General features: G+C 42.3%; 1 protein-coding gene across 1 annotated transcript in view; it reads right to left on the bottom strand.

Moving 5' to 3' along the window:
* pawr (PRKC, apoptosis, WT1, regulator) overlaps positions 1-23,186 on the bottom strand; it is a 62,899-nt gene that overhangs the window by 11,457 nt on the left and 28,256 nt on the right. The window contains exons 3-4 of the mRNA XM_023413157.2: positions 9,091-9,216; positions 2,286-2,320 (exon numbers count right to left, since the gene is read on the bottom strand). Coding sequence (XP_023268925.1) covers positions 2,286-2,320; positions 9,091-9,216 — 161 coding nt within the window. The remainder of the gene's footprint in view (positions 1-2,285; positions 2,321-9,090; positions 9,217-23,186) is intronic.

Raw genomic sequence — 23,186 nt, 5'->3', positions numbered from 1 at the left:
TTGCACAAAATGACTATGATTTATGGGTGGGGGCTTTCAGGGGGAGCTGATCAATGCAGGTCACTCCTTTTTTCTTGTTTTTTTTAATCTCAATGGATGCTGAGATTTCCAAACAGGTAGAGGTGCTATAACCTGAACTATCCATCTAGCATTAACAGCAGGTGTGCGGGCCTCAGCCTGCAGGATGTGTTTATGTTTTAACAAACTCTATATAGATTAAACTTTCAAAGTGAGGCGTGCGAATGTACTGTTGGCTCAATCTTATTTGTTTACATCCGTAGAAATGACTAATACATTATGCAACATGCTGAAAGTGACCACATCTGGTTTGACTTCAGACAATGTTTGAGACGTGTCACGATAGTGGGATATGTAGGACGCTCACATGTTGTAGGTGTGGAGAGTTCCTGGTGAAAGATGTAGTAATGCGGTACATAATGTAAACATTGTTATGATGTGTAGCCTCAGGTCTTCTCACTGGAGAACATACGTGATAAAAATAATACTGAATTTACTCAATAAAAACATGTTGAGGATTGTGGAGGAAGACACAAGTGCACTAGAGTTTTTGTAATTTCCCAGATATGCTGCTAGACAACACTCCTCCACTGTTTCACACTGTGTTTTTGTCTTATTGTTTTAATGTGGCTCTTCAGCTGCGTCTGTGGCTTTAAAGTCAGAGCAAAGAGGAAACTACAGGAGGGAAGATGAGAGACAAACAGACCATAACTCATACAGACAAAAATACCAGCTTTTACCTTTTTTTTCTAAGCTTACACAGTGTTGGCGTTACACATGCCAGTTATAAGTGGGCCGCTCATCATAATGACAGACAAGTGCTACAATTAGAACTTGGCAGACTGAGGGGTGGCAGGCTGGGACTGAAAATATACTGTATGCTTTAAGACAAAAAGCTGAATGCCGCTGCTTTTAGCACGGTAGAATCACTTCTAATTTCTACTTTTAGAAACTCGCTTTGTGTTGAATTCCCACAGTTAATTCAGGCCAAAATACACAGTGGAGTGCAGGGCAGTAGTAAGTAGTGTGAACCACTTAGCGGGTGAGATATCATTGAGATAAAGTGCTGCTTGACAAATCATTTGCATGCTGCATTTATCAGAGGACACACACAAAGTGTAAAATGTCTTGAGTTAAGTTCTGTTGAGCATGTTCAACGGTCTAAAAGCCAGACAATATGAAAACGATAGATATTGGACTGGACTTTGGTTTGACGTTCCCATGTAAGATGGAACATCAGGGACAAACTGTGCAGAGGAATGGCTTGAATCTAGAGGGTTGACAGAGAGGGAGAAAATCAGAGGGACACCTATGTGTTAAAAGTTGCTCTTTCGGCCATCTTGCGCCTCCCGGCCCACCTGGCGGGTTGTCCGTCGCAGAACGGTGGAGCGTCCAAGCGTTGCTAGGCCAGCTGAGGAGAGCTGCAGCCATAATTACATGGCCAGATTGAATGTCAGCTGGTGAACTTGGCTGTTGGCGTTGGCGGCAACTTCCCAATTTGGTAGCAAATAATGCAAAATGAATACAGGCTGGACACACAGAGAGGTTCTCAAAGGCCTTCACCACGTTGTGTCAATCACGCGTCGCTGGCCCCATTTCCAGAGTGATTTCAATAACCGAGCGATTTTCTCTGATATAAGTCTCTATCATGTAAAATTAAACGCACAAAAGGGGAGATGAACAATGTAAAATAATAATTCTGATTAATGTTTTCACTCACTGTCGGTGCAAATTGCAAACAGATAAAAGTAAATTGTATGAAACAAAAAGAAAAAAAAAAATTCTCCCAAGATGAAAGTGTTGGTAAAAACATCAGTCTGTTTTTTTTTTTTTGAAATTTTGAAAGCCCCTTATCAAATGCCAAAGCAATTTTGACCAAGCTGAGGCACACATTTCAGACTGCAAGCCTTTCAAAGCAAATGATTTCACTCTCAACACTCCCTGCCAGCTACTGCAGTGAAGTGACGGTCTGAACAAAGTGTCCAGGCTCCAGATGGCGTCCTGTCAACTACTCTTCAAAAGGGTCATCAACCGTCATTCCCTTTTTCTTCCATAAAAGCATGAAAGAGAAGCGGGGAGAACAAAAAAAAAAAAAAATCATCAACTGTGACGCATTTCAGGAGAAAATCTGCTCTGGAAACCAACGACTCAAACTGCGATTTCTCATCCCCGCCTGTTTCTCCTCTTGACATACTGCTAGTGATGCTGAGGCAGATAAAGTCCACTCAGTGCCAGGATTAAAAAAAAAAAGAAAAAAAGAGTCTCACCTCTTGTGCCGGCTGCTCCCGCATCTCGGGGTATCCTGCAAGAAAAACAACAAAACAATAACTTAAGGGTCTAAGGTGCATCTCCAATGCTTGGTGAGATTTTAAATTCCCAGAGTGGTGCTGTTAAATCTTCATTTCACTAAAAACAGCAGATACCACGGAGAGGTTAAATATCATCTGTTGTGTTCATGCGCCCTGTGTCGTGTTGGTTCACCAAACAGGGAAAACAAACACAAAATTCCATCTACAGGATAAGAGAAATTTATCGGGAGCATCATTTATAGAAAGACCTCAGGTTGTGTATGAGCATTTGTGAATCGCAGCTTCTCAGCTGATGTATAGATGAGCTTTGTTGCATTTAATAGTTCAGCAGGATCCGTGTAGCCCCAAGTTGTGGAGGGCAATCTTGTTTTGCAACATGGAGGTGCATATTTATCTTCTTTTCCCATTACTGTATGATGTAAAGGTTGTTTAGATGTATACTGCAGTGATGCCTTCGGTAAAATAACGCTTTCCTCGAAAAAAAAAATGAGGTGTGTGTCACAGAGGCCGTGAGAGGAATACGCATCTCCTCTCCTAAGGTCTTGTGCACTGAGGGGTCCCGGGTTTGATTGAGGAGCCTCGGCCGAGCCACGATCCATCAGTCAGAGCTCGGCTTTGGCGGGTGAAGGGAAGCAGCCACTGCCCGACTCTTAGCATGCACCGGCCGCTCTCTCTCGGTGACACATCATCTATTACCTGTGGATGAAATCCTGACCCTCATCTCTCCGTGGCTCAGGCCTGGATAGATTTACTGAGATGGGGGACAGTGAGGGGGCAGTCTGCGTCTGCGCATGAGACCCCCGGTTCAAGCAGCACTTGGATTTAAGAGCAATCTGATTAATCTTGTTTTAGAAAGTGACATTTTCTAGGATTTTGTATAATCCTGCACCTGCCTTTTCAAGTGCAGGTTTGGCAGGTTTTGCAGTTCAAACTTTCTCAACGAACTGTCTCATCTGGAATCTAAGGCAGATAGATGGTGCTACTTAAAAAGGACTGTACGCCCTTTTCAAACTGGGCTTGAGACTATTAAACTTACAAAACAGCAGGATTTTAAACTGCAGAGTTGTTTTTAAGAGACTTTTAGAAAATAAGAACCGGGTTGTGCACATTGAGGTTATATATGCAAAACCCAGTTCTATGGAGTGATGTTATTTCTGAATAAACTTTTTAGTAAAATGTTGCAAAATGGTGAAAAAAAGGTTTTTTTCAAGCTGTTTGTTTTGTCTGATTTGAGAAGCTGAAATCAAAATGACTCATTTATATATATAAAAAAACAAAAATCTCTCGACCAGGCTTTTCAATATTAATCACATCTCCATCCCAGAGTGAACACTTAGATGCAGTAAGTGGCTATTAAACCTGTGAGAGAAGTCAGCGTCAGTGTGAGGCCTCATAGAAACCAGTTTTAGTTGAGATATGGCGCAGATTGTTTTCAAAGTTGCTGTAAAACCAGCACATACATTCAATATAGATCACAGTATAGAAATAAAAACACTATCTAAATGTAAATGTGTGTTTACTGTCTTGGTTTGTTTAGTTACACTAGAGTCTGAAACCAACAGGATTCTTTGAACATGACGGCGTCCAGCAGGAACCTGACTATGTAGAAAATAATTATTTGCTTTCTCGTTTCTGCAGAAAATTCAATACATCTATTTTGTAAGTTTCATACTCCAAGGCCATTGGCTGACAGAGGAGGGTCAGTGCACTGGATTGATTATTTTCTGAGGTGTAAAAGGGTTGAAATATGAGTCAAAACAACAATATAGGAGAAGGTTGCAGCGGTCAGGAGATGTTGTGAGGCTCTGCCAGTCATCATTTGCACATTATGATATGTGCAGTGAAAAGAAAAGATCAAGAAAGATGATATGATGCTGAGTATAGTCTAAAGCAGAAGAGCTGCATCGCTTTGATACACCAATGCCAAAGTGGGGATATCTAATCTTTTTGATAGTTAATGAATGTATCAAATAAAACCCTTGACGTTAGGTATGAGCACTTCTCCACATCCACAGGAAGTGACAAAATCAAAACTTCAGAACAAAGAGTGAAATGCAAAATGTCTCCAAAAGTCATCACAGACTGACCAGGAGCATCACTGTCTGACACTTAAGCTTTCAGAAGCATTCGCCTTGAATTAAAGGATGATGTTTTAATTTCATTTGTCAAACCTTGTCGTTGTTTAATTGTGTTATCGAGCAGTTTAGTTACTGTCATTCAATTTTTATTTCTCTTCTTGGTGAAAAATTGTTTTTAATCCTGTTTTTTAAAGCTTTTTGAGTGAAAAGCATCGCTGCATGAAAGGAACTATACAACTAAAGTTATTATGTTTGATCCGTTTTTAATCACTTGCACTTTGTCAGGATCTTGTGCTAATTCATAATCTTGCATCAGTCTTAAGTACTGCAGACAGTTTGAGTCAGTTAACAGAGGCAGCATGTCCACCCTCACTCGGAAAAATAAATAGAAAACGCTGTTTATGTGTCAAACTGCGTTCTGCCTTCACAATATCTTCCTATGAATTTTCTTCGAGTCTGTCATGAAATCATATCTTGTTTGCAGAAAACATCCCAGAACTCATTTGCCACATTACTCCTGCAGCTTTTGGCATTGTTTCACAGTGTGCACCTCCTGTCTGGGATATGAATCTGTGAGACAAGGTCAGTGCAATTCATGTACGTCTACTTCACTGCACACGATACGAACCCGTGCAACTTTATTTATCATGCTTGAGCTGCACTGACAGCTCCCATAAGCCTCACTGCAGAGCTCAGAGCCACTAAGAATACACAGAGACAAATATCAACAGCATAAACAGGTATTTTATCGTTAAACCTCAGATGATTACTACACAGTGTGCATTTCTGTGTGTTTGTGTGCCTGTAACTTTCTACGACTCTCCACGCACCAATCTGAAAGTGTGATAAAGCACTCAAATGTCTTGGTTGGGCATTTACAGCTTTTAAATGTCAACTCAGTCAGTACAAAGGGGATCTTTGGCAAAACAGCACAAAGCTGAGAGAGCGATCACAATTTTACTGGAGGCATTCGGTAAAATCAAGAGAGAAAGAGAGATGCTCTTCAGATCAGAAATCCTGATTGGCATTTAGAGGAAGCAGGAAGGTGAAGGACTAAACCAGCAAAACCAGGTTACTGAAGAGTCCCACAATCACTGCCAAGTTCCGTATATATTTACGTGAAATCTCTTATGGCTGAGATCTATTTATGACGTCTACTTCTTTGTCATGATAATTACAGGCTGAATTTGTACCTGCTGCATTTTCCACTGCTCTATTGTTTAAGACAAGATGCTTTACATTTCTCCCACACAACCATTTTAATCGCGATGCTAACTGCACCTAGCTGTCTGAGTCTTTACTGCCGGCTGAGGGAATAGATGTCAAAAGGCCAACCTGAGACATAAGTGAGAGGCTGAAGATGAAGACATGACTAACCTGCAAACTACACTGCAAACAGCTGCAGGAAGTTGTGTTGACCTCTTGGCCTTTTTGTGACAGGTGCACCTACTGCATGTGTGTTAAAGTTCCTCTCCAGACATGTTTCAAATTATGTAAAAACACTCTGCTATGATTAATATTTTGCTTCACACAACAAAAAAGGATGAAGGAATGAGGATGAGGAAACATCAGAGAGACTCAGCCACATGTTTGAGCCTCAGTCAGATAAAAATTAATTATCAGAACGGTTAGCACAGTTAGCATCTTTTACTTGTTTTTGTTGTTTGTTAGCTTGTAACTGGCAGTGGCTGACACAGTGGTGGGTTCTTTAGGGTTTGCACCATTAAAATCTGACTTTCTGAATCAGTCATTGGTTCACTCCAGTTCCATCAGTCATGGCGTTGACTGCTTATTTTGCTTATTATATGTCCTCTATAAAAAAAAAAACCCATATGGAGATGTTAACAAGGTTAAACACTTGATTTTCATCAGTGGGGGTCTTTAATCAAAGGTATTCTTCCCCTGTATTTCTCCTAAGATTCATAAATGAACTTTTCTTGCACCCATGCAGTGCCTGAGCTAGATAAAATCCAGGCTGCTTCATTTCCATCTGTACCTTCTTTATTTATGCAGCAGTGCTCCTGGTTTGCTGTGAAAAGCCTTAAGTATTTTTGCTGGTAGCTATCCTGTCTAAGATAAATATTGGTGTGGTTCCGTTGGCTTATATATTAGTAATCCTTAAAATGTTGAATCAACAGAGGCGTGAATGTGATCAAATATTGTTTCAGGCAACAAACTGAAGTTCAGTTTGCCGCTAGTGCAGAGGAGCTGCTGCTGCTCCTGGTTAGAAATGTCGTGTGATGGGTAGTGAAACATTTCCCTGCTGTTCAGACAACACGCTCTGCATCAGCACCATTTTTTTTTTGGGACTGAAAGGTGCTAATTACAAATGCAAATGAGGCTTGTTAAAAAAGTGCTGGATGGGGTTTGTCAGCAGTATGTGTTTTCCACAGAGGGAGAGAGAGAGAGAGAGAGAGACCTGAGCTGCTCTGCTGTGGACCTGGCGCCGCATTAAAAGCAGATGATCGTGAGGAATGTTCCATATGGTTCTGGCTGCTGGATCCCTGAAACAGGTTTGCATGTAGGACTCACACACCAGAGGGAGGTAAGGCCTGATAACCAGGACCACATGCGGGCAGAGGGCCTCTCTGACGGGCCACACATATCACATACATGTGTCCTGTCACATGGAGAGGAGAAGTGTGCTCAAGCACAAATGTTCATGTATCCCGGGTCCCGAAGGAAGAGATGGAAAAAGGACATCACGACAGAATTTAAAACATCTGATGAAATGTTTCATATTCAAAACCCTATCTGGAGTTTCCATTATGTCTTCAGCAGTGAACACAAGAAGAGTTACAGCCTGTTTTGGTTGTGAGCTGCGCTGAGACCTGGGGACACAGTTAGCAGCCGTGCAGCTCTGAAAAGAAACAGTTGAGCTTCTTTTGAAAAACTTTTTTTTTTTTTGCTCACATATCTCAGTACCAGCTAAAAAGCCCAACTGGATGCTCTATATCACATCAGGCCTGACATGGCAATTGCTCGTCTCCCCGGTGATAAATGGGCCCCGTGAGAGACGGCACATTTTTTGGATGCTGCGTCTTTACAGATGTCAAACTGACATCTCTGTAGTAAATCCACTGACCGCGCTCTTTATTTTTCTTTATTCCTCCCAGTCTGCCTCCTTATGAGCGAGCTGGCACAGGACCTCCAGCTATGAATATGAATGTCAGTCTGATGTGAGTGACAGAGAGACATTTAATGGGTAGTTTCTGCGAAGCTACATCTGGTCTGCGTTAAGCCTCATGTAGCGATGGCGTGAATGGACATATTCCGTTTCAAATGATGGACTGAGGATCTCGGACGTGTGGTCAAGCTGCAGAGACCTGACTCAGCTGAACCGCTTGTTGTTTGTTTATTCGAAGAATACTTTGTGTAAAGAGTCAAGCGCTTTTTGTTTTTTTTCTCTGGGCAAACATCTCAGCAGGTGCTGTCACTGTCTTCCTGTTGGTGAGGTGTTTGTGTACCTGTTTCATACACAAAGCTTCGGTTTGTGTAAACAGCCTCAGACTGTTCCAGCCCAAAACAAAATAAACCTGCTGATGCATAACAGCCGATCCACCTGGAACCCCGAGCTGCATCCGCAAGAGTTGTCACTCAGCAGCAGAGCCACTTCATTTATACGTTTTCTTCTTTCAAATTGCAGTTTTCATATCAGTTGGATGTTTTTTTTATTTTGTACAGAAGTACAAACAGAGCAGCGGTGTCAGTCGTTGTTACACAGCTGGATGCTTTTCATATCTTCAAATGCTTATTGAAAATCCCTGTGTGTGTTTGAAGTGAGTTTTAAATTACAAATGCTTCATTACTGAATATATGAACTTCTATCCCAAAAAATAAAAACGTGTCGTTTCTGGTTCGGTTTCATTTTCACTTACTCATTTAAAGCCTCTCTCTCTCTCTCTCTCTCTCTCTCTCTCTCTCTTTCTACAGAACTCCTCCTGGACGTATCAGGAGGAAGGAAGCGGCCCGTGTCTGCATGGCTTCACTTTTATTAAGTAAACACAATATTACCTGCCAGAGTTAAAGGAGCCAACAGCATATGATTCACATTGTTAAGAACCAGACGCCTTATACACAAAGCAGATCCTGACACTGGCTTTCAAATGAAGTTTGATGAATGCAGCTCTACACACGGCTACGCTGTGCATGTGATGAGGATGATACTGCCGTGGTGCTACTCATGTTTGGGAGTTCAACTGATGATTCTCAACATTATGAGTTATCTTTTGATTATTTTTTAAATAAGCAGTAAATTGCTCAGCCTATAAAATAGTGACAGATCAACAGTCAAAACACAAAGATATTGAATTTGCTATATTTGCTTTTTGTTTTTAGCAATAAGCAAATTACATCGGACTTGTGAGGCTCAATATCATCAAGTAGCTTTAACATCATTTCAGTGTTTTTCTTGTTGCTCTTAAACTTATTTCACGGTGATGATGAAACTCAGAGACACCTCTGAGTTCTGCATCACCGCAGCTTTTCACACCTTTCTCACTCCTGAGCCGTCCTGGTGTGTCTCCCTGAGCAACAGTGCCTCTGTTTGGCAGCATGGATGTATGTATCAATCTGCGCTGATCAGGTAAAGTGTGGAGAAAGAGTAGAGCGTCATACGATCCCGTGGCAGACGGTATAGATTGGAAAAACACAGGTGTTAACTGTCATGTCGTGTCACTTCTTACCATTAGGTGTCCGGTGGAAGGGTCGGCTGTCATGGACTCATTCTGGAAAGTGTTGGCCTGCACCAGCTCCTCCTCCTCCCTCCTGTCCTTCTCCCCTGCGTCGTCATCGTCCAGCTCATCCAGGCTCTGAGAGGAGAAGAGCTTGGTGAGACTATGTTTGCATGAACACAAAGAAAGTCGGCGAGGAAACCACATTAAGGAAAGAAATCAAGTTATCATGCACAGAAACAACCTGGGGTCAGTTTTACTAAATTCGCAACATGCACCTGTGGCTTTCTGCTTTTTTTCCTTTCATTCTAAACAGCTGCTCTTTCCCTTGCCGTGCAATTGTACTGAAAACTATTGATATTCCCTTTCATACTACCACCACACTGTTTACACTTAAATCTAGCTGTTTCTCTTATCCATTATTCTGATTTTAAAGTTTTCAAGTTTTTTTTTTCATATATATATAAAGTTTAAGAAACCAGGTCCCTGCAGAAAACCAAGAGTAGCTCAGTCACTTCGGTGCATGTTAACGCTCAGATGACAGATGCACGGTGACAAGTGAGGTCATTTCCCACCATAACTGCGATGTTGACCTCTGCCTCAACACAGCCAGGGTCTCCTCTTAATCCTCTCAAGACATGATCACATTCACTTCCAGGAATCCCTGAGGAGCTGCAGCTCAAACACAAAAACCCAAAACCCCAGACAGATTCAGTCAGGCAACAAGATATCGTCCTGTTGGAGGCCCTTTTCACCTCCTGAGGACAGTCAGAGGGGATTTTTTTCTTTTTGACCAGTGGAATGTCCCTTGAAAACACAATAAAAGACATGTACAAACATACAGAGAGCAAACATCCCTTTTGACAGAGGAGTAGTGGGAGTTTGCTTTCATTATTTAGGCAGAGATCTTGCACATTGCCTGGGAAAACCTCCAACTTTACTCCTCGCAATCTGGATTCTTAGCTTTATCATGAAATATGTGCGCGGCCTCGGCTTCCTATTGGCATTACATTACAGTGAACAGAGCTGCTGCGGAGTTGCCGGGGTTCGGCTGTCGGGAGCGGTGAAGACGCATTGCGTAAACAGAGCTCGACATTAGGATGGATGGTTGGATTGTGACAAGAGACAGAGATCAGGGCCAAACTCCCAGAGGGGGCACAATGCAAACCAGTCTTTCCTGCTTCACGCTACAGGCCGAACAAAAGGTGCCCACTCAAAAGGCCCTTTAGTGGTAAAAATAGCCTTGCAAGGTTAACAAGGAATGCAGTCATTTGCAAAGCCTTTCCTGCCAAACGGTTTATCAGTCGTCCTTAGGGAAAACACCAGCTCCTTTTTCTTTTTCGACTCTCGCTCGCTGCCTAATGCGAGCGCTCTCTCCTCTGCCTCCTTGTGTAACTCGGAGTCCTGTCTTCATCTCCTAATGTGCATGTACAGGCAGTGGAGACAATAACAGGAACAAACCCTGCAAAAATCACAACTTTATTTATGTCGGAGAGGTTTTGATTCTCCACAGTTTGTGGTGTTCTTGCGCTGATATGCACCGTGTTGTACTTTAATTGTCTCCATCTATGTGTGCGCATGAAATGTTTTCCTGCAGCGATTTATGAGTGCCAGCTTGACAAGGCAGCATTTCAGGATGTGGACAAAACAATATGTGGGAAATAAAGAGTAGAAGTTTTGAGTTACAAAAAAAAAAAAAAAGAAAAGAAAAGATATTAAACAGAAGTCCCGTCTGTGCTAACACACAGTGTATTGTGCTGTGACTAACCACTCTGCTATGCACAAACTTGCCTGAAATGTGGAATTGGGGATCTCAGAGTTTATTTTGGATTGAGATGCAGCCCTTTTTGCCCTCTAGTATTCCAGATCGCTGTGCATTTTCTTCTATTCCAAATAAAGGGAAAGGGGGGATCTGCAACCATATAAGGGGAGTTTTTGCTCCTGACATCATCAATATGAGTCTGTGTATTTTTTTGGCCCATTTCTTACCTTGGACCGCGGAGACAAGCGGATAATGTGTGGAAGGATGAACGGCCGAGGGTTTGACTGATGGTGTGACTTAGATTTCTATGAGCTACGTGCTCACATTTCATCACTGGGAAGGATCCAGAACTGAGAATTACTAAAAATGGGACTCAAATTTAGCAGAAATGCTGCCAAAGAAACAAAGTACCATCTTTAATATCACTTAAAATATCATTCTCCTAAAGTTTGCAAATGAAAGCACAACTTGTACTGATATATTCGGACTGGACACTTCACATTGTTTTATTGAAAAAAAAAAAAAAACAGATGTTCTCTGATGTTTATTTAATATTTGGCAGGGATATTTTGTACCAGGCTGGAGTTGGCTCATGTTTTTAGTTGAAAAACAGGTGCAGAAACATGTAGCTTTTCTTCCCAAAATGGTCATTTGAAAGTCTCCTGTTCTCAATCTTACTTCTGTTTTGGCCTGGTGGGTGCACGCTGCCCAGATGCAACTGATTACAGAATGTATGATGGAAACACCAGGAATTTCAGATTAATCAACAATGTAGTAAACATTTCAAATTTGTTAAAGTATGTGACTAATAACTCCTGATATAGGATCATTATAGTAAGTCTCCAACTGAGCCACAATTTAGGTAATGCAGCAAAATGCAGCCAAAAGTCAATGCACATAACTACACCAGCATTAATTCCCCTGTTGATAACACATGTGGAGTCAAAGAGATTAAAGACTTGAGTGTGAGCTGAAAAGAAGCAGCCAGATTTCCAGAATCCTCTCTGTTTCCTGTTTACAGCAGCGCCCGAGTGTCAGGGCCTCACAAGACTGTTTACTTAACTCAAACAAGTACAACACGTATCCTGGTCCGCTCCGGCCTCGATACCCCGTGTCTGTCACTCTGCACATAAAGAATTAAAGACGCCACATCTGGAGCAGAGCTTCACGCTCTATTGGAATGTCTGTTGTGGTTGGAAACTCTCTGCACGGGGAGGAAAACCATCAGTCATCTATTCTAAAGCTCCGTTCCACGGCTGCGAGGATCTGAACGCATCTCATTCTTTGTCTGCACAACAGCGGGCTGTGACATTTACCTTTTTAAAGTGGCTGTCAAAGTGACGCTGCCCGATGGTTAACTTGACTGAGCCGAGTACATTTTGTAGTGGCAGTAAACCTGCAGCATTACACAGAATACATTTGGCAAAAGTGAAGGAGCTGAGCACCAGGAACACTTTGAAGGATCCTGCAGATGGTGTACTTAATATTTGACAAAGACAAATGAGATAATAACTGAGCTATAAAAAAATAAAGTATTAAGTAAGAGGTGATGTTCAATGTGGTTTTTATGACTATAACATTAGCTCTGACAAGGTGAACAGAGAACACAGAGTTCTTGATAACGAGGTAGAGGTCAAATATCTTTAAAGAACACAAAGTCATAGTGGTCTTACGTAAAACATAAATATCTTTTGACACATTTTATTAAGCTAGACACACGACTGCGTCCTTCTTGGGCGTTTTTTCTCTCTGAACAATAATACACGGAGTGGTTCAGCAGCACTGATGCGAGAGAAGCAGCTATAGCTACGGTGGTATCCGTGGCAACCAGCGATGCAGCGATGCAAACAAATACAGTGAGAGTATCATTAAGCTTCTAACCAAAAATCACATGGTTTATTATCTACGACAGTGCGAGTAATTTCTGAAAAAAATATCAACAAGAATAAAACAACATGATAGTTTAATCAAAGTAAAGTCTATGGAAGATGATAATATGAATGTCAGCTCCACTACAGACTGCAAATATATTCAATACCACCCCTCTAAAAACTGATCATAATTAACACCTTCCTCCTCTCTGAGATCCAACACAAACAGACATGCTGTCTTGTCACCCTGCCAGTGCTCTGTCCACTTAGTCCTCAGATTTATTTCTAAACAAGCAAAGGGCACCTCCGCCGGAGGCACACTCTTTTACAGCACGCTTAATGACTTGTGTGTATTAATCACCTGCCACTCGCTGCAGCACAGTGACTTCATTAAGATGATCTATTAGAGGAGAGGGACGGCGGCACGCTGATGCCCACTGTCTTTTCATCAGGAGTGCCAGTCGGCTCGGACGACAGCTCGGACAGGCACAGCGCAGCGCTCAGGTATGGCAGAGATCAAAGAGGGGACATCGGCCCCGGAGCTGCTGGCTGATTAATTTGACACCACAGACTGCCAAGGTCAGTGTTAGGTCCAGGAGAGGTGCGCCCGCTCAAGAGCAGGAGTGAGACATCATTTGACAGCATCAAAAAGGTGTGACTGGACCTTCACTGACCTGTGGCAACAATATTACATTTAATCCTGTGAGGGAAAACCTGTGTGCGCTCCGCTGTTCTCTGCAAACTTTGAATTTTACTTGACCTTTATTTAACCACCGAGAGCAAATTCTCTTCTTCACAATGAGGCCAAAACGACAGCATAATTATGTTACACAGACCAACATTCACAGGCGGAAGAAGAGTTACAGAAACACAATTTTCTCAGCAGAAACTACAGCTGTACATTTTTAGATTTATCACAACTGGCAAAACCCAGTGCGCTTATAATCATACTCCCACAATCTGATGCCTTTTCACTTGATTTAAGTCCTGAAATTGCACAACAGGGTTTTTTTTTTTGTGAGAGGGTTGTTTGGGGACAGAGTTGAGTCAAACAGCGTACAAGACATTCTCAAGAATCGCAGCTTGTATTGGCCACAAAGCACAAAGTTGCTTTCTTTAAAATCGAATGTTTATCAAGTGAAAGCCTCTCACTTTTTGGCTTTCAACTTAAAAGTCAGCTTGACTCTCATTTTCACCCCTAGTGAGACTCTAATGTTTTAATCAGCACTCAGCCAGACCTCAAAATGAGTTCTCTTTACTCGGGGGGGGGGCGACGACCAAAAAACTTTCAGCTAACAAACAACGGGGGTCTGGCTGTGATTGTTGACCCAGAGATAGCAGCATCAGCATTCCTCTGGATGTGTCAGACGGAGCTGAGGCCTGAGGGCAGGCCAGTCGGGCTCAGCAGGGCTGGGCAGAGATCTTTGACCGTCTGCTACAGCTTTAACACATCTGTGGGAAACAGCACCGAGCGTATTTTGAGTTTGCCAAACTTGTTCTCTGGTCTTCAGCTGCCACAGTGGGTTGGAACGGAGCGGTGGTTTTGACCGGACTTGTAAAGAGTCTGGCTCTGTGTGTGTGTGTGTGTGTGTGTGTGTGTGCAGGGTTGAGAGGGACAGCAGAGTATTTGGAGCTTCGGGGGGGTTCACTCTGTATAAATGGGACTTTACACTCCAACACCACAGACCTCCACAGAAAACCACATGGCCCCCGTTCAGCCCTCTGCTCCGAGATGTCAGACTCGGCAAGAAGTCTGAAACTAGAGCCGGCCGATATATCAGCCGGGCCGATATCAGGCTATCACAGAGACGTCGGAGTTTGCATGTATGTTGGCAGATGTGTAAGAAGAAGTTTCAAAGCAGAAAGCTGCAGCAACAAATATTTGACTTGTTCTCATTTCAAGTATAAAATATCAGGGTTTCCCACAGGATAGTGTTGCAGAGTCTGGCTCTAATTTTTAATATTCTCATGTACTGATATTGTTATTGGCCTCTGAGATCCTGTGTTGGTTCACCTCTACAACTGAGTGTACACTTGATGCCTGTAGTGGAATATTTAATTCATAGTTTAGAGCTGGTTATCAGCTGGTGCACAGGTAACAAGTCTTTAATTTACTGTGACGGAGAGCAACAGTTTACAGCGGACATGCCTCTGTTAGACGTGTGTTACTGCAGATTACTCCTGCCTTTTATCTCCACTGGTATCAGAGACTTGTAGGAGAAAACACAGGTAGTAGCAGCTGACCAATCATGTTTATTCTGGTCTCCAGGTGGTATCTCTCTAGCCGCTGTGACTTGTAGCTGCATTTTCGAGGAGGTGTACACCCGCTTCAGTTTAGCTATGGCGGCTACATGCTTAGAGAAGGAACATCAGTAGCCGCCTTTCTTTCAATGCCTTCAAACAGCTTGCTGTATGGCTAGGAGAGCTCTTGAAAATGGATTACAACACAGTGAAGTGTGTAAGAGAGCAGTGGAAGACCTTAAACATCCCTCTTCTTCAGCATTAAACCGGCTTACTGCAGCACCGTGCCGTGCCTCTGCCCCTCAGCAGACCATAGCAAGTCTCACAGCCGTGACCCGTCCTGCATGCACGAACCGACAGAGTAACTACCAAGCTTTTATCGACACCATCCCCACACCTCGAGCTCTGAAGCTGAATATGAACCCAGCGCATCAATCTGAAAAGCAGCGGGTTTTTTAAACTTTTTTTTTGCCTGTCAACCTCAGATGCAAAAACAATCATTATCAATTCCAACCAGAATCCAGCGGTGGACGATTTGTGCTCATTGAAAACATTACAATCAAGAGGCAGGTGAAATTAAAAGTTGCAGGTAAGCAACACTTAGCGAGTCAAACAGAAAAACGAAGGGGTTACGCAACAGGCAAACTGTGAAACACTGCTAATGGATGACATTACCTGATTATGTTTAATGCCAGGAAATTATTCAAGATCATGGAAAATGGTGTAATTACATGGTTTTTGACTGAGATCTCTGATAAATAATTAACCATTGGTTGAATTTATGCATAACAGATTGGTTTTTACATAACTGCAGAGAAAATGCCAAATCTGTTGTGCGCCATTTATGCCTCTCGTCACCTCCAATGCTGCCAGAAGGAGAGATTTTAAAACATGTTATCAAGAGCTTCATGTGACTAAATCGTAGTTATGCATCCATGACATGCAACTGAGGCAGAAACATACAAAGTAAAGGGCTGTTTACCTGCGCGCGAGTCATGCAAGCCAAACACATTTCCTTTTGGTTCATAAAATCTGACCAATGTCTGTTTTTGTGTTTTCCATTCTGTTTCCTCCAGGTATAAACATTGTCTTCCCAGGAAATAAACTGAAGGCTGAACTCTTGTGGCGTGTTGCGCAGGAGGTCTTTATCTTTTTGTGTGTATTTGCTCGAGCCCCGTGCTCATAAACACTCACTGCTGACCTGCGACTGAATGTAGGAGATCCTGTTTGTAGTTTCAGCCCCCATTAGCAAGTCAGCTGTTTGTTTGCTCTCGTGTTTGACCGTGTTTGACCGTGTTTGCTCTCGTGTTTGAGCTTTCTGAGACACATTTAACAAATGAAAATGCACGCAGGAGCCATTTTATTTTAGTCAACTGTGAGGGATCAGTCTGAGTCTGCTAATTTAATATCATACTGTACAGATATAAATGAAAATCAATCATTGGCTGCCTGGAATAACAGGAATACTCATCATTTACAGGGTGTTAATAAATACAACCAATAGTTTACACCATTTAAAACAAATGAAATGATTACTGAAGTTAAATCAGCAGCTATAAGTTTATCCGCTGAGCAGCTACCCTGATGTGCCCATACTGACACTCATCCTCTTAATACATGACATTGAGTAATAACTGCCTTCTCCCCTCAGCGAGGACAGGAGCTTTGGACCGTCTTGAGAGAGAGGTATGTTATAGTTTTAACATCTGTGTGTCCCGACCACAGACCAGTACCACTGTAATTCAAGCCGCAGAGAGACGACAGGCTGGTGGTGATGGCTGCTAGAGCGTTTATCCCGGCAGCCTATTCTATTTCCTGCGTCCTATTAATGAATCCTGTTCCTGCAAACCAGCAGTAATAACGGGGTGCCTGCTGCGTGCCGTACGGAGTCCTGTGTTTTGTCTAACCCCTAATCTTGTTTTCACCCCAGTGCTGGCATGCACTCTTCTTCTTCCTTCCTGTCCTGGTGTTTTTTGTTTTTTTTGTTTGTTTTTTTTTTTTTTTTGCACAGCGCGGCACAAAGCTCAAACCCACCGGGGTCGTACCAAGCTGCAGCATGACAGCGGTGGTCCAGCACTTTTACTGTACGTGTGTTTTCTAGCAGCACGAAAACCGCTGAGTTACCCTGTTGTTTTCCATCTCACATCCACGTCGTCCAAAAGCGGGAAGGATTTAGAAAAACCACACAAGCAGCTAAAAATCATACAAAGGAAGAACAGAGAAGGCAGGAGACAAAAGGGCACAGAGGGAGCATCCAACATCCTGCTGCTTTTAAATTTTATACTTCTTCCTCTTTTTCTCTTCCACATGCTGTCCATCTTAAAAAGTATTGCAAGAGACAGACAAAAGAAATCTTAGCTCCACATGGTCCACATACTGTATTAGCTTTTTGTGGAGCTTTCAATCACATCTCTCAGTCCTTAAAAGCAGATAAACGTTAATGAATTTCCAGAAAATCAGCAGAAGAAATGCAAAATAATGTCTGTTTCCCTACACTACTGTTATACAAAGTGTAAACATTATCAGGCTAATGCTATTAAACCATCACAGAGTAAGAGGGAGAAATGAGAAGACGTCATGAAAGGAGTCATCCAAACCTCATACTAATAAAAATGTAAAACGGAAATATGGCATTTATTTTGGTTTCATGTATAAATCTGAGGAAGGTTGAAGTCTCACCTACTGATGCACAACCACCTTCTGAAAAACATTTCACCAGAGGAGACGATGTACTGGGAACTAAAGTGTTCAGATTCTTCTCGCAGCAGGAAACGTAATACTTTTTGGGGGCACACGGGGACAAAAGATTCATATGAAAATTGAGAAATGTTTGGATTCATGAAAAGCCTCAGTCATCATTTTAAATTCTGTCTGAACAGCCGGTCAGGATACACCTGCGTGCATGGACTGTAATCTGACTGTATGCATGTGCAGACGGTCATGACAGCTGTGTCATGGATGGATAGGAGGGATATCTTGTCCCTAACTTAAGAGTTAATAATAGCTTATCTCCTGAGCATTTCATCAGCAGGCTACGATGTGATCCCTGACCCCGAGCTGTGGCCGACAGCCTCCGCTTCTCCACAAAACGCCTCCCTTGGAATGTCTGGTATCTCCTCACGTGTACGACCGATCATCCGCCCCGGGCCCCACAGCGTTATGGCAAATGGGTTGTTTAACATCTGGTATCCCAGGCCATTTCTTCTGTTTTACCCCTCTACACCTCTTGAGCACATTGGCCCCGGTCTATCTTGCATCCTGGCGTGGACTGAGCTCGTCCATTTTGGCGAGGGGAGAAACAAGACAGAGAGGCATTGTGTCAAGCAGACCCTTCTCACGATGTGCACACCTCACAGAGAGGAGAGATGTCTTGGGCCATTGTGGACCTCTGACACCGGAGGAGCAGAAATGTGTCCCGCCTCCGTGTTGACCGGGTTTATCTAATGAGAACGAAGCGCCCAGAGAGAGCCAAGTGCCATTCAGTCCTCGCTGCCTCTCAGCTAGGCCGCCGTGTTTTTTGGCTGCCGACGCTTGGTTTTCTTGGCGGCGGGCTCGCTGCTCATTCAGAGCCTCAACAACTCAGGGGCTATTCAGGTTTCACAGACCTATCAAAAGAACCACAGACATGCTGGGCAGGAGCAAAGCCAGGTCCACAGCATCCAGGAAGCTACAAAAGTGGCAGCGGCAACCACAGCGCAAATGGCTTTCACACATCGTCGGACTGCTCGATGATGTCACCGCCCAACACCCACCAAAATGCAGAAAGTGACCTAATAATAGATTTTTTTTTACCAGCAAACCAACAAATAATCTATCCAGTGCAGTACAGTACAGTCCACAATCAAGACCCGGAGCGATAATGGTCCTGTGTAATTACACCAGTATTCAAATCATTTTATCAAGACTGGATTAAAGTGCACACGTTTCGACGGTTTGCTCTCACACAAACACGTTTGTATGAAATAATTTCACTATAAACAAGTGACTCACCCTCACAAAAAACAAACAAACAAACAAACAGACAAAACAAAAATGTACAATGTTAGACTGATTCCAGTCAGTTTAATTTGTGTTGCACTTTTGCACATTAATGTCTGAACAGGGGTGAATTCCAGCAGGAAGAGTAATTGCTTCCTGATTTTCTGCATTTGTATCCAAAGCAAGGCTGTTGTGTCCCGCTGTAGATCTCTCTGCTGCAGATTCTGTAACTGCACTTTCTTGTTTTTCAGCAAAGGCTTGATTAAGTTTCTGTATCTGTTTTATTATTCTTAGTCTTGTGGTGGGTTATTCAGTGATGTTTATGTCTGGGGTACTATTTTAGTCTTTTATTTTCATTCCACAGAGAATTGGTTTTGCATTTCTGATGGAGGAAGTTAATATGACAGCGTCACTCTCATTTACAGAGGTTGAGTCTTAGGAGTAGGAGATGTCTGTATCCCCCCCCACCCCCAAACAAGAGCCAGCAAGGTTAACCAGACTGAAGAAAGTGTTTGTTAGTGATTTAAATCTGGTTGTCTAAAGAAATTGGGCCCTTCTAAATTCTAGATACGTGTCTCACCATGTTGCGTTTCATATTCTTAGTTGGATTCAGTTCCCAGAATTGTTAAGGATTTCATTTTCACTTCACAATTCACAGACACTGAGGTTTGAACTCTTCTGTTTCCATTGCTGGTTATGAATGTGTCCAATTCGCACTCAACAATTTTTGTAGAACAACTTTCTTTTGATCAATTGCATTGGTTTTGTTTGTAGAGTAATGTCGCCCAGTCACCTGGACTGTTGCACATTTGCTATCTTTACATTTTTAAGGTTTTATGTGATTTCATTTCGTACTTTCTTATTAATAAGCTAAACTATGGAAAAACAATTTCATGCAGAGAGGACATCTAACAGAATCAAGCATTACCAATAATGGATATACAGTATTCATGCTGTGACTTTGATGACCCGAGTTAAAGTCACAACGCCAAAGAATCAGTTGATGGTACTGAATCCAACTCCAGTAAATACCAGTGTATAAATATTATGGAAAAAACTGGAGCAAACATTGTGTGCAAGACAAGATAGAGACTAGATTTTCTTAATGTATTCATACTCAATAATTTGCCAAGAACTGAAACAGGGATTTGAATAAGAACTGCAATCAAGAGACAGAAGCAGAATCAATAAAATCATAATAAAACAATGTTTGTGTGGATTAATAACAAACTCTTCTGCACAGCACAAAAGGCTGTAACAGAGACGGCCTGTACCTGCTGAGTGATTGATTATGACGACAGCTGATGAAAGAACAAAAAGTCAGCCTCGCCCCTCAGTGTGTGTGTGTGTGTGTGTGTGTGTCATGTGCACGTGTGCGTTTGCTGAGTGACTGCTGGGCAGCTGGAGAGCAGTAGCAGCCTGAGGGCACCTGATGGCAGTGCTCAACCATGCTGTCTGAACAACCCTGCACCTGAACAACACACCTGGCAATAAAAGGTTTTGTGGCTGGGTCACGTCTCCTGGCAAACACAGCTGCTGCCATCACGGTGTGTCACAGGAGAAAGATCAACAACTGTCCTGGAAGAAAAACTTGGCGTGGACGTGTGGTCAGTGTGTGCAGTTATGCCTGTGTCATCGTATGATTTCTGTGCCAAAATTATCTCGGATGATCTTATTTGTAACTTTATTTCTTGCTCTTTTATTTTATAAAAGTCATCGTCCCCTCCCACCTAGTAAGAGCCTTCATTTTTGCTGTTTCAGCTAGCTAACGAGATAAATTTAGCCTAGCCTACTTTAGCAAAACAATATGAAAAATACATTCACCTGTGCACCCTTCTCCTAGCAGGTTCAATCCTGAGTGTTAATAGAAGATTTGATGGCGTAGTTGTACAGGATCAACCCGAAATTAACTTCCATGACTAAATTTATGATGCAGTTAAATGAACAATAATGGGATAAGTCTCTTTGAGTTCGGACTTTTATTCTCCCGAACATTAAACTGATCATTTCCAGTGTTGTTTCTGTTATTTTTAATCTAATTCTCATGTCCAGGAAATGTCTGGCACCAATTTAGAACAAATTTGCTGGTAAAAACATTCCTATAGAGGTACATACTTGAGCCACAGGGGAATATTGTCAAAACAGGGGCCGGACAAATTTAGCATTCAGATCAAATACCACATTAAAAAACACTGTGGTCCGCTCAAGATGCCAGAGCACTTGGGTATTGGAGGCCGCTCGTAGCCTTGGTCCAGTCATTAGGGAAGAATGGCTCGGGAAGCAAAGATTTCCTCCTGAGATTATTTCTTCTTTGTCATTTTAAAGGGTCTTGCTTGTTGGAGAGGAATTTTCTAAACCTAAATCACAGCCTAATTAAGGAGATAATGTCTTGTAGAAACAAAACAAATACCTCTGGCAAGCAGCACATCCCGCAGCCTCCGAGCAGGTCACAATTCAATTATTTGAGGCGCAGCGTCTCGCTAGGCAACGACTGTCTCTTAAAAATCAAATCTACCAATGGGATTACTCTGCTTTGTAGGAAATAAATTGTCTTCTTTGTCTTATTAGGTCTGGCTCATTTTAGGTTTTCCTTTATTTTTTAAAAAAGGCAAAAAGGGAAAGCTCCCAAATTCCCCTGTTGTCAAAAAGTGGACTAATAATTTTGACTGAAGTGCGCCAAGAGTTTGCAAAGACCTCACACACTCTAAAATATAGTCTATGATTTTGCAAGCTCTTTATAATTAACAACATCTGCAAAACAACCCTAAGACCCACAGTATTAAACAACTGAATCCATCTGTTTTACTTCTTAACGTACTTCCTATTGTTAGTTTGTAGATCTTTTATTGTGGGAGGAAAATCTCAGCGCAGACAAAACCCGATCGATCACAGGATATGGCATTTACTCATTACTATTTTATGATATTATGTCACAGTAAGAGTGAATACATCCACATCTCACAATTTCAAGATCAAGTACAAAAAGATGTTCTAATTGCACACGAGCAAATGCAGAAACAAATGCACAGATGATTCGGCTTTTTAACCAGTTGAAAGACTGTTGTCAATCAGCAGGTGTTTGAACTGAAAAGAGATTCTGCATAAAACAATAGACAAAAAAAACCCAAAACAAAGGGGGCCCCTGCTGGATTTGTTGTGTTGCTACATGTACGAGAGGAAAAACAAAACCAGAAGGAAATTTATCAGGGAGTTTACCGGCTTATCAGTCGCCAAAACACACTAACAACCACTTAATCTGCTGTCTTGACAATGGAGAGGTTAACAATATGATTATTTTGTTTCTATCTTGTTTGACCAGCCAGGTTGAACTTTCTTGTCAGCTGTACTTGCATTGTTTTGCTGGCGCTTCGACGCAGGTATCTCATCTGTTTCTTGAGGTATGTACACGCCATTACTTCACCACTAACTGTGGTAAGAGAACAGTCACCCTGTCCTCACTGAGCCCAGCTGTAGCCCCTCCAAACAAACAGCATCAGACTGAGTGCCATCTACCTACCGCACAGCACGGCACAGTAGGAGAGCGGCCTCTGGGACTACTGTAGCTATGATTGACGCAGCTTAGAAAGAAAAACAATGAGTGGAAAACACAGGGAACTCTTCTATTTAAAGCCCACTTCTGCCAGCCTGTTCTCCATGCAGTACCATTTCCACCCGTTTTCATCTCTATTCATGATGACTCCTGTTGAGAGAGGCACCGTTCCAGATAAAAGAGGGAAGCTGGATGATGGATACACCAAAAAAAACAAACAAAACAAAATCATTTACAATCAAAATAAAAAAGTTTCTTATTCATGAATGGTGGTGAATGTTAAAGAGGGACGTCAGCGTCCATGTTTGACAGCTGCACACATGTGAGCTCACAAGACCGGCAATAACGTCACTTCGTCAACACATTACCCGGCCATTTGGTAACATTTAAAACCAAAAGTATGCACTGTTTGCTCTTGCGCTTGTCTGTATTCGCTTTGTAAACCAAGACCAATTACAGAGTCTTCACAAAGACTTGGCTAATTTACCCTGTTTGTAAAAGTGAGGTGTCAACATGGGCTGCAGGCAGGTGCCAGGTGTCTGACTCAAGCATACTGGGAAAATGAAATAGCTTCACCTGGTTCAACATAGATAGTGGAAATAAATAAAGGTAAAGAATTTAACGAGTGCACAGTGGAATGTTGTACTTAATGTACTTTGTGTCTGTATTCAGACTAAACAGAGTAACAGCCCGTAAAAACATGTTC

The sequence above is a fragment of the Seriola lalandi genome, unplaced genomic scaffold (genome assembly GCF_002814215.2).
Source record: "Seriola lalandi dorsalis isolate HSWRI2012SDOR001 ecotype SW California unplaced genomic scaffold, Sedor1 jcf7180002054504, whole genome shotgun sequence".
Classification (NCBI taxonomy): Eukaryota; Metazoa; Chordata; class Actinopteri; order Carangiformes; family Carangidae; genus Seriola; species Seriola lalandi.
Note: the sequence above shows the minus strand (reverse complement) of the source record. Positions and strands in the feature narration are given on the sequence as shown.